We start from the raw sequence: 17,036 nt of genomic DNA on the forward strand, positions 1-17,036 counted from the left end.
TGTGAGTTAGAAAAGCAGTATCCTTGCACCATAAAAATGAGCTATTGAGATCAAATTTTGTGCAAACATCCAAGTGTATGAGCTGAATTTCAGATATTAGAACATTGAATAAGAACATTAGAAATATAATGACCATAAATGTATATAGAGCCAAAGAGAAGGGGGTTTGTTAAAACATCAAAATCATTCATATTTTTTTTACAAAGAATGGCTCAAATCTCCATAAACAATATGATGGGATCATTAATTATTTGGAAACACAAAGCTTTATGACGTGTAAGTTTATATGTAAACACTGGAATTTTACAAAATGAAGGAGAAAAACATTGGTTTGGATGAGATTTGAAAGGTAAATAAAGAGATTTACACATAATGGAAACTTCCAGTTGTTCATTAACTTGATAACACACATTTGCTGTTTATTATGCATTTATTTACCTTAACTTCTTCTTACCCTGCTACATTTATTGTGATCACAGGAAATACAAAGAAATAATATTTATGGATTTGTGAAGTAATAACCAAAGGTAAATACTAAAGTTACTGATACATATATTTGTATCTATAGAAAGTCTGTCTCTCCCACTATGCAGATTTGTATGTAGATGTTTGTTCTCAGGCCTAAAAACAGTTCCTGACACCTAAGAAGCAATCAGAAAATAACCATCAGATGAAGTAATCCTATTTAGTCAATCCATTCCTTAAACATAATCAGAATCTAAACATGTCATGTGTCACACCTCATACAACATGGTACGGCAAGATTTAAAGGAGAAATTCGGTTTCCCTTAAATGTGTTCTTTCCTTTGGAAAGTAATTGTTTGAAGTATAAACTCACCTCCTGAATTTAAACTGCACCAAACTAAAAATCAAATCCTGTTCTCATTACTGAATGATCGTTACAGGATGATTTTATAATTCTTTGTAGACATTTTCCAAGGATTCTTTGATATGGGCTGTTTTCTCAAGTTCAACTGCCTCTTAGAGTCCACAGAAATATTAGCTGTCATTGTCAAAAACTTCTCTTGGGAACCTTCCAAGATAAATCAACTTTAATTTTAATCATCTCTTGTAGCAGCATCTACATATGTATGCATTCCTTCAAAAGGTATTTTAAGAATAACTTTTATTTTTTGAGACAGTCTCCCTGTAGCTCTAGCTGACCTGGAACTCGCTATGTAGACTAGGCTTGGTAGAATAACTTAACTTTAAAATCTTAGTGATTTATTCATTTACGCTTTGGAGACGATGAAGAAAATCTTTTCTTATAAGTTTAAGAGCTTAGATAGTGAAGGTAGTAAATCTTAAAACATCCCAAAGAAAAATTACTCTCCCTCTCCCAGAAGTCACCAATTGTCAATAGTGTCTGTTTTGAGTGGGTGGGGCCTTATGAGGTTTTTTTTTCCTTCATTTTTTTTTTTTTTTAGCTTTTTGAGACAGGGTTTCACATAGTCTAGGCTGGCCTCAAACTTGTTATGTAGCTGAGGCTGTTCTGTACTGAGGCTTGAACTCCTAATTACAGGCATGGAGGTCAGAAGAGGGCTTCGGATTCCCATGGAACTGGAGTTAAGAAAGGTTCGTAGCCGGCATGAGGGTTCTGGGAATCGAACCCGAGTCATCTACAAGAGCAGTGAGTGCTCATAATCGCTGAGCCATCTCTCCAGCCCTTGATTAGTCTTTCTTACTCCCATAAACCAGCCCAGCTGGGTGGAGGCGGGGCTGGGTGGGCGGTTCCCAGGGGCGTGGCTCCGCCCTCAGCTCTCTCTGCCTTGCAGGCACCATCATCTTCTTGGGCCCAGGCACCGCCATAAAACTGGTCTAAGGGGCGGGGTTTCCGCACCTCCTCCATCCCAGGCTGCAGACCCGGCAGGGATGTTCCCTGTTCAGGAGGAGGCAGACAGGACCGTGTTTGTGGGCAATTTAGAGGCCCGAGTGCGAGAAGAGATTCTTTACGAGCTGTTCCTTCAGGTACTGTGGAAGGCTGGGCGGAGGCTGCGCAGCCCCAGGACCCCTGCCCCATCGGATCCCGGGTCTCCCCTCCTTCACCTGGGCACACCTGTGTGCCTGGCATCCGCCAAGGATGAGCAGCGCAGCATATGCACTGGTCCCTCGGCAGCCCCTGCTGGGCAGCGACCACCCTCCCTAGTCTGTCAGCCCCCGGGGAGGGCTCCAAGAGGCTCCCCAGGCCTTAGTTGTCCCAAGGGAACACAGAACAGCCGCATCACTGTCCTCCTAGTATAGTAAGCACCTTTATCTTGAAAAATGAGAGTAAGGTACAGCTTTTGAAAACACTTCCCTAGCAATTATTCCTTTCTCTGAGCTTTTTGGCTGGGGCAGCATTTACAAGTGAGAACTGAGATGCTCGGCAATCAATTCAGCATGACTAACTACTTAATTCTCCAGCTATGGCACTGTTACTGCATACCTAGAGGTGCTTCAGAACCTGTCTGAGACCTGGCAACCCCTGCATCCTGTAAACAAACATCTAGGTTACAACTGTCATAGAGTAATTCATGTAACTGGTTAATGAGGCAGGATTATGGAGCAAATTCGAAGTAATGTGCTGGGAACAGACTCTAAAAAGGGAAATTAAAACCTATTTCCATGATTTATGCTACTATGCAAAGGAGACAGGTAAATATTCAAAAACTGATGAAAGTAAGAGCTCTGAGATCAACAGTGTGACTTAGGGTGAATAAGTGAATCTCAGTAACTTGGTGTCCTTAAATGACAAACCAAAGGGGAGTAATAGTGTCTATGATGTAATGTGACTGGGAGAAATAAATGAACTTATCTCTGTGAAAACAGAGCTACAGCTTGCACTGTTTTTCTGCCGCTGCTATTAATGGTACTGTAGTTGTTATTAGTAATACTGCTAACTTCAAAAGAATTCAAAGGTGACTTCTCTCCTATCAGAAAAAGGGAAAAGTCTCAGAGAGACAATAGCAGACTTGAATTTCTAATATGATGTGTGAGTGCCAGATGTGAAAAGGATTGTTTGATTGTGTTTTGTTGTTTTCAATGTTTAAATTACTTACCTTGACTCTAAATCTAAGCATCCCTTCATTAACCTTGGAAACAGAGCTGGAAAGTAAGGATTCACTGCAGAAGATTTCTCCTACTAAACATTAAATGTTTTATTATTTGAAAAATACAGTTTTAAAACTTTGATCTTTATCCTCTGCAGATTTTAAGTTTTCCCTTAAAAATATCATTATCAATTTTATTATCCAATATGATTTGTAACAACCATTCAGAAGTAGGAGAGTAAACTTAACTTTCCTGCAGAAACCTTTCTTGTTGAGCCTCCAAAAGAGGTGGTGATAGGATTGAAAATGCCCTTACACAAGAGATCTCTAGTCAGTAAGGACCAGATCTGTGCCATTTGTGTATATCCAGAAGGCAATATATATTACCTCCACATTTTTAAATCACTTCCTTTTTCTCTTCGTTAAAATTTAAATCCCATTTAATAGATCCGGCAGTAAGCTTATGTTTTCATTTTGCTCAAGAAAAATTTGCTTAGGCAGTTTTTTGAAAGACTTAAGATCAGCAAAATCAACAAAACCAACATGACGGCTACCACAAATATGTGATTGTTGTTATCAGGACGTCTTGTTGGCTTTTATCTTTAAAAATACTTTGGTTGAGCTGGTGATGTAGTTCAGTGGTAGCCTAGCATACATGAAGCCCAGGGTCCAATCTCCAGCACTGGGTGTGGTGGTGGTGGGGCTGTAGCATATGTATTTTTCTTTCTAAGTTTCCATTTTAGTGTTAGTAATAGAAAAATAAGAAATCTGGAGAATAGTAAAAAAAATCCTTTTATTTTAATTAATGCATTATTTCATTGGTAGCTTCCTTCAAGTTACTGAAAATTATTTATTATGCTTTTTAATTGAGAAATACTAAGGTAGAGATATTTGAAGGGAAAGATAATCAATTCAGTTTCAAATGTATTGAATGTGAAGCACCATGACACAGCAGTCTCTGGAAATCTGTCTTCATAAAAGAGGGGGCAGTGGGAAATGGGTTTGCTGACTATGCCGTCTTTGAAGAAAAGTGGAGCATGAGCTAGTCCCTGGGAGAGCACAGAGCACACACAGAGAAAGACTGGATCCCAAGAGACGGCATCATTTTAAGGATGACAGTAACTCTGCACAGAAAAATAGCATTAAAAGATACAACACTCATTCAGTTCTGGTCTTTGTGAATGCCTGCTCTGATCATGATCATGGAGATGTTTTTTCCTCAGGTGTAGTTAACACTTCTCTAGATATTTGGCTTTGCATTTTTGCTCTGCATTACCTAGGACAGGTTTTTCTAGCTAAATATTCTGAAACTTACAATTTACTTCATTTTATTCCATTTTAATAATTCACCATGGAATATTTCCTCTTACATTCAGAGTTTTTGTAATTTTCCACTCTTATTAAAAATTTTGAAACACCTTATATGCATGTATGAAATTCTTAATAAAGTTGTTGTTAAAATTTTAAAAAAAGAAGATCTGGGAATATACTTTCCCAAAGCCTTCGACAATCGTGGGCCTGTATAACAAAAAGATCAAGTCTATAGATCGTTTGGATGAAATAATGTCTAGGCTTTCCTAAGATAAGATAGTGAAGTAAATGACAAGATATTTTTTTAATTTACCCTATTCTAATAGACCTTAAAGACATTAAAACAATTTTCCTTTATGAATATTTACCAAGTGCTGTTAGTACATCAAAGTACATGATAAATTTAGTTTTTCTTATGCATTTTGGTTTGTGTGTGTGTGTGTGTGTGTGTGTGTGTGTGTGTGTGTGTGTATGTGTGCATGTAGCCATGTACATACACATTGTGTATGATTGTGGGCACTCCCATGCCACTCACTGCCTGCCTTTGGAGGTCAGAGGACAACTTCTGGTGTTGGTTCTTGTCCTTCCAACCTTATTTGGGACTGGATTCCTTTGTTGTATTTCTGCTGTATATGCTAGGCTAGACATTCCTTGGGCTTCTGGGGACTCTCTTGTTTCAACCCCTACTACCCCATAGACACTGTGGGATTCCAGATACCTGCGTGCAGCTTATTTGTGGGTTCTGAAATTATGGCTCAGGTCTTCATGCTTGAATGGCAAGTGTTTTACCACTGTCCCATCTCTTTAGCCTCTGTTCAGCTCCTTGTCAGAAGATGATATCTATGATGTCATTTTGCCATTCTTTTTAAAATTCATTTTATTATTTTTATTTTATATGTATCAGTGTATTGCCTGAATGTATGTAAGTGCATCCATGTTGTGCAATGCCCTTGGAGGTCTGAAGAGGGTGTCAGATCCCCTAGAGTGGGAGTTATGAACAGCTGTTAGCTGCCATGTGGGTGCTGAACCTGGGTCCTCTGCAAAAACATCCAGTACTCTTAACCACTGAGCCATCTCTCCAGCTCCATTTTGCCCTTCTTTTTGAAGATAACTATACTAACATGATTTTTTTCGTTGTGATTTACTTTTCAGTTAAGTACTGCTAATATATGTGGAGACAAAGTAATAGCTCAAATCTTAAATTCACATAATCTCTAAATTGACTTTCAAAGCCTAAAAGCAGGATAGTCTTTCTTCCCTCTTAATATTTGAATTAGAACCAATAGTTTCCTTTTCTATAAATGTTTCTTTGATAAGATAGAAAATACAAAATAGAAGTAACTATGGTATTTATTAGTAAGAGGAATTGTTGGTATAACTATTGCCAATAGATAGTTTTTATTCAAATTTGAATTTGCTTCATTTACTGAAGTATAATAAGAAAAATCTTTGGATTGATGAGACAATAATTTTTAAGTTTCTTATAGGCCGGACCACTAACTAAAGTGACTATTTGCAAAGACAGAGAAGGAAAGCCAAAGTCCTTTGGATTTGTCTGCTTCAAGCATCCTGAATCAGTGTCTTATGCCATAGCTTTGCTGAATGGAATTCGTTTATATGGAAGACCAATTAATGTGCAGTATCGATTTGGTAGGTCATCTCATTGATGAATCATCAAAGCGTGTTTTTTGGTTGCTGCTGTTCTCAAAGAATAATAAAATGTGCCCTTGTCATCACTGTTAATTTTTTTTTCAGAGCACATTTCTAATGTCTAATGGTGCATAATTGGTATGCTCTACCACTTTGCCAAGCCAAAATAATCAATTCTGTATTAAAATTTTAAATATTCTATTTCAGAATCAACCAGAAAATAGCTGTAATGGTCAATGGTCCCCGCAGGTTTATAAACTGACCAAATCTGCATGAATTGAAAACAATAAACAATAAATTTTATACAGCGAGGCTGTTTTACCTTTTTGCCGATGTTCATATAGGTTTCAAATGCCTACTACTATTTGGAAGATGAGTTCTTCCTAACTAGTCTTTCTTCTGAAACCATTCTATACCTGTTACTGTCCTGAATTTAAGTTCATGTAAGCTCCAGTGTATTTCTGCACACATATAATGAACTAGTCATTTATAAGTAATGACCAGAAAATGTTGACTTTAATTTTTTATGTTCAGAGGGTTGATAGAGGCCATCTTGGTAATTCTTAAAACATTATAAGGGTGTCCCCAAAATGGTTCTGTCTCAGTAATGTATTCTTGTTGTTGTTGTTGTTGTTGTTGTTGTTGTTTTATTCTTCTTGATCTACAAAAATTAGAAACTGTGGCTTCTTGGAAAGACAAAGTTCTTTGCCTCCACCACCACCCCCACTCCACCCATCCCTGTACTGCCAACTTCACTCACACAGACTGGTAGAATAAGCTTTTGTGTGTTATAGGACACATCCTATGTAAGACTGAATTGGCTTTTGTCCATGGAGTTTAGGGAACTCACACATCATACACAGGCGCAAATGACCCTGATGGTTTGTTATTTTTAGTTTGCAGCCATGTAGATCAAAACAACATTATCTTAATAGTCACATGTTGATATAATGTTCTATCTGTCCATTACATTTTTGAAAAGCTAAATTTTAATTGAATAATTTCTAATAATGTTCACAACCTGTAATATGACTCTAAACATAAAATAAGTGTGCATATGTCTAACATTAATATGGAAATGGAATTTTGAGACTTTATTTTGTCCTAAAAGGCTAAGGTTTTTATTTGTTTAGGACAGGTTTTTTTTTTTTTTTAGGGTTTCACTATATATCCTAGGCTGGCCTTAAACTCTGATCCTCCTGCCTCAACCACTCAACTACTGGGGTGATAGGTCTCAGATATCAGATTTTGAAGTTTGGATTATTATTATTTAATGTTATAATGTTCAAAATCCAAATAATTATTACAAGAGTTAATCTTTTTCTTTCTTTTGTTTTTAATTGTGTTTCTTTGAAGGAAGTTCTTACTCTTCTGAACCAGCTAACCAAAGTTTTGAGAGCTGTGTTAAAATAAATTCATACGACTACAGGTAAATGAAAATATATTTTGATAAAAGTAAAGCCAATAAATATGTTGTTATAACTTGTATTAAAGACTAATAGTAAATAAATATGGACCAGGAAGGATTTTAGTATGTTCTGTGTTATTGCAGAACCTTACTGCATAGATGGGATAAAAACAATTTCACTTTTCTGAATCTATGAATATTAAAAAAAAATGTTTCAGGGCTAGAGAGATGGCTCAGTGCCTAAGAGCACTGGTACTAGCTGGGAGTGGTGGTGCATGCCTTTGATCCCAGCAGAGGCAGGCTGATCTCTGTGAGTTCGAGGCTAGCCTGGTAAACATAGTGAGTTTCAGGCCAGCTGTGGGTACAGGGAGACCCTGTCTCAAAAAGACCAAAAAAAAAAAAAAAAAAAAAACCCCAAAAAAAAAAAAAAAAAAAAAAAAACCCAAAAATAACAAAAACAAAATGAAAAAACCCAAAACAAAGCACTAGCTGCTCTTGCAGAGATCCTGGGTTCCACTCCCAGCACCCACATAACAGCTAACAACTGTCCATAATTCCAGTTCCATGGGACTCCAATGCTTTCTTCTGAATTCTGTGGGCATTTCACAACACAGGTCCACTTAGATATATGCATATGATACACTCGTACACATAAAATAAAATAAAAATAAGTAAAATATTTTTAAAAAGGAAAATATTTGAATTTAAATTTCAGTCTTAATATTTTCAGTAGTAAGTGTTAGTAGACGCTTACATTTACAGTGTTCTTTGTAGTTTCCTGTGTTCTTTTACAGCTGTTGAATCATTTAAGCATACAAGACCCTGTTGTAATGAATCATAAAATATTGTTATACATATTTAATGTTTCATTAAATGCAGACTCAAAAGATAACCGATTTTCAAGACCACTTTCGGTCTTAATATTTTCAGTAGTAAGTGTTAGTAGACGCTTACATTTACAGTGTTCTTTGTAGTTTCCTGTGTTCTTTTACAGCTGTTGAATCATTTAAGCATACAAGACCCTGTTGTAATGAATCATAAAATATTGTTATACATATTTAATGTTTCATTAAATGCAGACTCAAAAGATAACCGATTTTCAAGACCACAGGATGATGAAGTATTAGTCTTGAAATAAAGTTTTCTGGCATAGTCATTTAGTTATTTATTTTACCAATTTAAAAAAACTTCTGTTTCAATTTTCAAACTATTCTAGGATTCTGTATTGCCTGATAACTTCCATGTGAGGTCAGAAAGACTTCCAAAGCAAATTAAAATGCCTAAAACACTCTCCGTGTTAAAGAGCTGAAAGAGACTGTGAAAAGCAAGAGGAGAGATGTTGGCTAGGTCAGTACAAAGGGGACGGAGGACCATGGAACTGCGTCCTTGTTTATACTAATTTTCCAAGGGTCTGTTTCTCTCTGCTGGATCAGCCTTTCTTGCTCTCATATGGTGATGAGGACTACACTTGGTTTGAGCAACAGTATCCATTCAGATGAAAACCTCCTGGACTTAATACTACCTATGTGACCACACAATGAGACATAGGCAGAAATCCACCTAGTCACAGAAGGAGCTTACTGGTTTGTCTATCAGATGCCCACTGACTATAGCTGAAATTCTTAGGCAGATTGAGGCAAGATGAGAAGCAGAACTTTTAGCCCAGAACTGGTTATGACAAGAAACTGATGTCTATTGCTTTTTGACATGTATGACATGATCTTCCTTATTCACTACCTACATTTAATATGTATTGGAATTCTACCATGGTCTTGGAATTCTACCCCTGATACAGTTTTATCACCAAATGATAAACTACTTGCTTACTGATTTTCTGCACTCTTTAATGAGTTACATGCATTATCCTTTGTTTTCTTCTGTAGAGGAACTGAATATTCTTTTTAAAAATATTGTATGTATTTATTTAATATGTATGAATGTATTGCCTGCATTATGTAAGTGCACCTGTACCATGCAATGCCTGCAGAGGTCAGAAGAAAGGGTTGGATTCCCCTGGAACTGAAATTATGGACAGTTATTAGCTGCCATGTGGATGCTGGGAATTGAACCCAGGTTCTCTGCAAGAACAGCAAGAGTCAGTATTCTTTTTTTTTTGTAATTGCATATTTAGTTTTATAAGAAACTGTCAGTTTCTTAACTACTGAACTATCTCTCCAGCTCCAGGAACTGAATATTCATAATTAAACTAAAAATACCTTAACTTCCTATTCTTGCTAATTGTAATAAATTTCTGAAGCATAAGAGATGGACCTCTTGGGACTGGCAATTACCTGGGGTTATAGTTGATGTACTGCATTGCAAAGAATGGACCGTGCTCCACATTCTCATTCTCAAGAGCATTTCGCTGTTAGTACAATCAGAAGTTAAGAAAGGAGCCCACAAAATCAGGTTGCCCAAATGTGAATCCTGCCCCTGTCACATCATTAGTGGTATGACTACAGATAAGCGACTTCACACTCTGTACCCCATCTCCAAAATAAGAGTACTTAAGAAGTTACTGTGAAAAAATTAACTTTATAATAGATGCAGTTCTGTTGCAGAAAAAAGCAAACAGTATGGATAAAACTCATAAAATGGTGGAGAATGTAAATTAGAAATGTTTAATATAGTTTCATCACTGTATTATATATGGAATTAACAAAGTTCTGAAACCAAGCCAGAAGGAAAGTGGTATAGACTTATGGATAAAGTCATATATGTGATACAAGAACCTCCCCTCCGATTTTAGTACCAGATAGAAAATGACACCTCACTTTTCTTACGAATTCGGATGAACTAAGGTATTAGTAGAAATGACACAAAGGAAAAAAAGACTAGATTCAAGGACCAGATGATTATGGCAGAACTCTTATAAACCATGCTTCTGCTTTTTACACAGTTTCTAAATCTAGGAAAGATCAGAGTTACATGCATGTTCCATGACACTGTATGTCATTGGTAGTATTTTGTTCTCCAGTATCCATTGCATTATAAAGGCAGTAAGGTCTAGCCTAGCACATCCTAGAAGTGAGGTGCAGGGGAAAATGGTTTCCATGTGATCCCCAGTCCTTCCCTAGTCATCCTTATAAATGTGTTTTCGAGCTTCTTATTGCTTCCTGTATCCTCTGCTTTCAGTGCCAAGTTCCTAAATGAGTTACTGGATGTGCTACAACAAAACACAATAGGTGTGGTGCTTGAACAAGAATTTATTGCCTCACAGCTTTATAAACTGGATACATAAGATCAAGACATCAGTAAGATTGGAGTCTTGTGAGCTGTGAGGAAGTATCTGTTCCATGCATCTCCCCTACTGGTTTAATTGTGATGATTGGCATGCCTTAGATTACAAAATCTTTATTCTGATTTCTGCTTCATATTTTTCACATGTAATTTTCATATTTGCTATTGTCTCCAATTTTTCCCTTTTCCTAAAGATATCATTAATGTTGGATTATGGGCCTATCTTATTTCAGTATGACCTTGTCTTATGTGAAAGCATTTACTTAAGCATTATCTCCAAGTAAGGTCACATTCTGTGGTACAGGGGTAAAGAATTCAATAGGTGAATCTGTGAAAAATGTATCAACCCATAACATTTCCTAATTTATATGTGATTCTTTTATGCAGAGAATTGAATATCTTGAAAGTCACATAGAAAGGTAGCAGGTGTAGAGAATCCACACCTGTTTTTTTTATTGATATATATTACACAAAGTTAAGTGTTACCTGTCATCTTTTTTTGCTATCACTTCTCCCATGCACATGTTAGAGAATCCATGAGCTGTAGAGTGGGCAGAATACTAAGGAATAGCTGTAAACTATCCAGTGTATGAAACAGGTGCATAGAAGCATATTTTACCTTTTAAATGAAACTTTAGGATACATGTGTCATGAGCACACTATTCCAGAAACATAGATGAACACATTTGTGTCTTTCTACAACATCAGGATTTACTGATTAACAAATTCACAAGGTTTATAGTTTTCATTCACAGGAATTTTTCATAAAATCAGCCTATTCTGGTAGCCTGGCCAATGCTAGTGCAAGTGCTTTTATTCAAATCTTTATCACTAATATTAACTGTCATATCACACAACACATAGTGAATCTATCTATATACCTATACACATATACACAGGTTATTGTATGAGTGCAAGCTAAAGAGGCTGCAGGTGAAAGGCTACATAGGGTAAGAAACTGATCAGGATCAGGAAATTCAGGTCAGGTACAGGCCCTGACTAGCAAGCAGGTGGATGCGCAGGCAGTTGGGAAGGCTGTATCAACAGTGGGGTACAAAGCCAAGTTGAGTAGTGCTTGGCCATTGACATATATGCCAGGTATCTGATGGTTCATGTGCAGCCATGGCAACACAGTCTTAGTTATCCATCACTTTATGGGGTCCAGGTGAGGGAGTTACACTCTTTCCTCAGTCTAGTGTGTCAGATTAGTTCTTAGACCTGGTTTTCTAGGTATGATTTTAATATGTTCATGTTTCCCCACAATTTCAGTTCTCAGTAAACTTACACGGTGCCTTATATTCTATTCTTAGGACTAAGTTGTTATTCATGTGTGTTAGATACATGGTACCTGACATATGGTACAGTTTCTGGGTCCATCCAGTGGCTGCAGTCATCCTTCTCTCTCAAGATAGAATCAAATCTGCTTGTAAAATGGAGTCTCCTAGGGCAAGACAAAACTGGAAAAGACACTGTTTTATACAGTGTGGAGAAAATCAGAGTAGAAGTAGCCTGAACTCAACACAGTTTTTAAAATCGTGACTTACTTATGGAAGGTATCAACAAGCATGTTGACATCAGCGGTCTAAGCACATAGTTTTAAAGTTAAATTGTAAAGATACATTGAGAAATAAACCAATAAAAATTCTACCTTTTACTTGTCTGTCTATAAAAAGTTGGCATGTACTTTTAGTAATTACAAATGACTCGTTTTTAATTATATTAATAGCTGAGTGTTTCTTTCTTCAAATACATGACCTAACGTATTCCTATCAGAAAACCAAATGTGACTCTAAATATTGAGATTTCAATACTTAATAGTTAAGTACTTAATGTATTGCTATGTTATTACATTATCAGTGTAGTAAGTGATTGTGTGTATGTATCTTTAAAGTAGTTAAACAAAGACTGCCAGAGAAGTTAACTGTCATTATTTTTTTTAAGAGAAAAGGGTTTTTGATTTAAGTATCTTAACATTTTGATGTTTCTCTTTTTTTGCAAAGGAATGATGAAATGTTGGGCAGATCTGCCTTTCCCAGGCAGTTTTTTCCAGTTAATAATACTGCTTTACCTCAGGAATATTTTTTCTTTCAGAATATGGTAAGTTTGAAATATATTTTGTTTAGCATGTAACATACAAATATAAGAACAGGAGACCCATTCTTAACATTTGGTATTCGAATCTAAACCTGACATCAATGTAGTACCTGCCCAGAACTGTTCTGCTGAGATGGGTCATTGCAGATCCAATGTGTAAGGCCTCAGTGAAAGTCTTGTTGTATTTATAGGAAAGGAGCAGGTGCTAGTGATGACAGAAGTGTCCAACAGGAATCTGTGTACCAAGTTCTCATCCATGTGACTACTTCAAAAGATGTTCTCATAATTGAAGAGCTTTACTTAGAATATGGTATTTTATATGATGTTATCATTCACAAAAAGAGGATTTTATTAAATAAATTTTTATTTTGGAAAACAAAACAATTTGAAGGTTCCTGATTGGTAGAGTCGGCTCTATCATATCTGAGCTTTCCAAAATTTGGTTCTAGCCTAGAAATCTTAATTGTGGTATTTGATTTTAGAGTATTTTTCCATTAAATTCTTTGTTTTATAAATAAGGAAATTAAAGTCCAGAGACATTACTTAACAAACCCAGAATTATAAACTCCTAAGCAATAGGTGCAAATGGCTGGTATTATTCTTCACAGGCTACTTTTTTTTTTTTTTTTTTTTTTTTTTTTTTTTTTTTTCCTGTAGCCCCAGCTGTCCTGGAACTCACTATGTAGACGAGGCCGGTGCAGGCGTTAAAGGCTCAGGCTCACAACCATAAAAGACAGGCTGTTATTTTTGTAAATACCTAATACATATGTCAGCTTCATATTTTTCCAATTTCCATTTGTAATTATTAACGGTTAGAAAATTTCATGTAAAATGATATTTTAACTTTTGGAGAAAACTTTTCTAAATTATAGCTAAATATTGATCAATAACTAATCCTTACCTGAAACTATCACAGTCTCCTTCCTGGGGTCCTTTCAGTGTTGAGTCACTCTAGGGTCGCATCAGGGGACTAGCTCATGCTGGTACTATTTCCATCTTCTAATTAAAATTGTCAGAGTTTACAGTTTACTTGTTTTAAAACATGAAGATATTTCTGTATCTTAAATTGATAATGGCATCTTTTTACATGGGAACTATTTATTTGTATTTAAAAAGCTTTTAATTTTTCATTAATTTTAATTATGTTTAACAGCAATACTTGAATCACTTATTGGGAAATATTAAAGTATATTTGAAACAATTTGAGCATGTTAATATATTTTTCCTTTATATATATATATTTTTTTAATTGAATTTTTGTGATTTTCGTGATTTTCCTGCAATATAGTTTGATGATATTTAGATTCGCTCCCCTATCTGCACTTCTCCCCCACCTGCCCCCTGGCCCAATTTAATTTACTCTTACATATGTATACATACAGTCTATAGAGTCTGATTTGTGTTCCTGAATGATGTCCATATATATCTAAATCAAAGCAAATAATTTCAGTGAAGATTTAGCTTCCAAGTGGGATGAACTGTAAATATAAAATGGACACTAGATTTGGGAAGTCTTCCTTTGAATATAAAAATAAAATACCTGCTTGAGGATGTATCTCAGTGATAGAGTTCCCACCTAACAAGACCAAGGCCCTGAATTTAATTAATTTAAATTAATCCTTCAGCCCTGAAAAGTAAAATATCTCATTAATAATATTATATTGCAAACGTGTTTCAAATGACAATATTTGGGGTATATATTGGGATAAATAAGTACCCTATTTAATTTTATTTATCATTCCTTTTATATTTTGTCCATAATCTACATCTATGTTTAAGGTATATTATGTCTGTTGGATACTGCTAATCTATACTGTATAAGATACACAGACTCTTTAATTTTTACTTTTGTGTTAAACATTTATTTTTATTTTGTTTTTCTATTTTTAAAATTATGTATTTATTTGAGGGATAGTTTACACATGACTGCAGGTGCCCACAGAGGCCAGCTGTCTTATCCCTGGTAGCTGAAGTTACAAGTGATTTTAAGCCACTGTATGTGGCGCTAGGAACTGAACTCTGGTCCTCTGCAAGAGCAGTTTGTGCTCTTAACTACCGAGCCATCTCTTCAGCCATGTGTTAACCATTTAAAGTGACTTCCACAATATCCATACAATAAAATTTGCTTTTTTATACCCAAATACAGTTTGGCTTAAGCACGGTTGTTTGCATGTGCATATAAAGTGCTAGCTTTTCTTCATATTTTGCCTGTGTGTTGGTGATGAGTATCTTTTCTTACAGAATCCTGTGTCACAGTTTCCTTTCTATGACATGACAGCTCTGCTTCCCAGCAGTGCATCTGGGCCTTGCACCTTAAATCATGCTCCAGACCTAGAGACTGGACCCAGCTGCTATGAATGGATGCACCAACAGCCAAGTGAGCCTGACCATTATCAGATGAATAAACGTAAGAGGCAAAAGCAGGCTAGTGACAGTGACAGCAGCCCAGAAAACAATAGAGGAAATGAAGGCAGCCAAAAATTCCGAAAGTGTAAGAAGAAGAAAAGATACTAGCCTTGTCCTCAAGCGAGATGTGCCGGCACTGGTCTTAATTCTCTCTAAAACAGAATCTTTATTGTACCAAATAACCAATTTCTTGGCTGTCTTGTCTTTTGTGAACTACATAAAAATGCTGCTTTCTGACTTTCTGTCTGTTTTTGCCCTGAATGACAAGTGTTAATATATATATAACATGATACTTTTGTACTTGCAAGAATAATTTTGACCCATTATAAATAAGAATGTACTTTTTATCATTTTATTTTAGTAATGAAGATGAACTTTCACTCAACTCTAAAGCCACTCACTAAGCACTTGAGAGTAGAGCACTATGTTCTCCCTAGATCCTCACGTCTGGCTTTCAGCTGAAAATAGACTAGCATTAGAAATGAAACAGTGGGTTGCTGGAAAAAAATAATACAAATATTTAAGAATAGTATGTTCTTAATGAATGTATGACAAGCAGGCTTTCATTCCCTTTGTTATTAACACTTTACTTTGTATGTCTAAAAATAGATGTCTCTAAGTGTCACACTCTTTCAGGTTGATTTCATATGACTATAGTGCCAAAGGAAAGATAATTGCCACATGCTTAACTGTAGATCATTCCCTTTCTTATATGATTTGAATTGAGTCTCTTTACATCATATGTATGTTTTTAATGACAATTAGTTGACAGTGTCAGTATTTACTATTTCTTTTGTCAAAGTCTGAGAGATGTTAGCATATGTAGATCTTGATGAACAAGTGTATAGAATGACATTTCATCGATCTATATTTCATACCTGTTGTCCAAACTTTTATTTTTTGAATCTCTTATATTAGATGATATATGAACTATATATAAAGTAAATGGTTTATGTCAATGTTTTGTTAATTTTATGCCTCAGCATAAACTAGGATGATGAAAGTCATATTTATTAAAGCTAATTGAAAGGATCATTCAACCTCATTAGGATTAATCTGCTCAGTTCAAAAAGAAAAACCATGCTTGGATGTTTCTTTTGCATGTCACATAGCATTTTATACATATTATTCACTTAAAAGAATAAAAATATGTTTTAACCAAACAAGTAACTGAGTTTCACTCTTGGTAAAAAATATGCAATATAGTGGAGATCATAGAATATTAGTCTGTTGCCGTCTGATCAATATGAAAAACTAATTCTGCTTTATGTAGTTTTAAACTATGTTTACTATGTTTTTCTGTTCCTGAATATTCAAACTATTTTTATTTTTTAAATTCACCTATTGACAATTTAGAATCATGCCCAGGATGAAAATTTATTCTTCACAGTTGGTTAGTGACATATCTTTAAACACATTGATTTCATCCTAAGTCTTTTCTTTGGTCCTATAATTTACCAAAGACATAAATTAGGCCAGTGTGATTGGCATTTTAGCAGAGATGTACATAAGAATGTTTCTTAGAAATTCAAATAAGTGTCTGTGAGGTGCCCAGCCCTAAATGACACATCCACAATGCAACCTTTACACCTAAGACTCAGAGAACATAGTAGAATGGCACAGAAAGAACATTAATTCATTTCTCAACTCTCACCAGTGAAGCTTCTTCATGCAACAGATGGTGATTAACTCAGAAAGCCACAACTGGCCAAGGAACATAGAATAAGAGACGGCAGAGTGCTGATTCCTGAACAGGACACCTATATCAAACCTCAGCTACCCAAGACTCAGAGCCCATTATGGAAGAGGGGGGCAGAAAGATTGTAAGAGACAGAGATGGTAGATGACTACAAGGAAAAAGAGTTTTCCAGACATCTGGGCAGTTACTCATATGAAGT

The 17,036-nt window shown here is 35.7% G+C and overlaps 2 protein-coding genes across 2 annotated transcripts in view; one reads left to right on the plus strand and one right to left on the minus strand.

Moving 5' to 3' along the window:
- The window catches only part of Lipi (lipase I), a 56,831-nt gene extending 54,982 nt beyond the window's left edge, over positions 1-1,849 (minus strand). Inside the window, exon 1 of the mRNA XM_008835819.1 lies at positions 1,696-1,849. Coding sequence (XP_008834041.1) covers positions 1,696-1,849 — 154 coding nt within the window. The remainder of the gene's footprint in view (positions 1-1,695) is intronic.
- Positions 1,778-16,296, plus strand: Rbm11 (RNA binding motif protein 11). Its single transcript, XM_008835818.3, has 5 exons — positions 1,778-1,968; positions 5,828-5,990; positions 7,347-7,419; positions 12,639-12,735; positions 14,974-16,296. Exons 1-5 carry the CDS (start codon positions 1,873-1,875, stop codon positions 15,244-15,246), a joined length of 702 nt encoding a protein of 233 aa, XP_008834040.1. The 5' UTR covers positions 1,778-1,872; the 3' UTR covers positions 15,247-16,296.
- Positions 16,297-17,036: the final 740 nt, after the last annotated feature.

The sequence above is a fragment of the Nannospalax galili genome, unplaced genomic scaffold (genome assembly GCF_000622305.1).
Source record: "Nannospalax galili isolate Female #2095 unplaced genomic scaffold, S.galili_v1.0 scaffold338, whole genome shotgun sequence".
Lineage (NCBI taxonomy): Eukaryota > Metazoa > Chordata > Mammalia > Rodentia > Spalacidae > Nannospalax > Nannospalax galili.

Excerpts from the sequence above, each read along its gene's own strand:
- Rbm11 (XM_008835818.3), top strand. The coding sequence starts at position 1,873 with ATGTTCCCTGTTCAGGAGGAGGCAGACAGGACCGTGTTTGTGGGCAAT. Across the intron at positions 5,991-7,346 it reads TAATGTGCAGTATCGATTTG|GAAGTTCTTACTCTTCTGAA; the intron begins GTAGGTCATCTC and ends GTTTCTTTGAAG. Across the intron at positions 12,736-14,973 it reads ATTTTTTCTTTCAGAATATG|AATCCTGTGTCACAGTTTCC; the intron begins GTAAGTTTGAAA and ends CTTTTCTTACAG.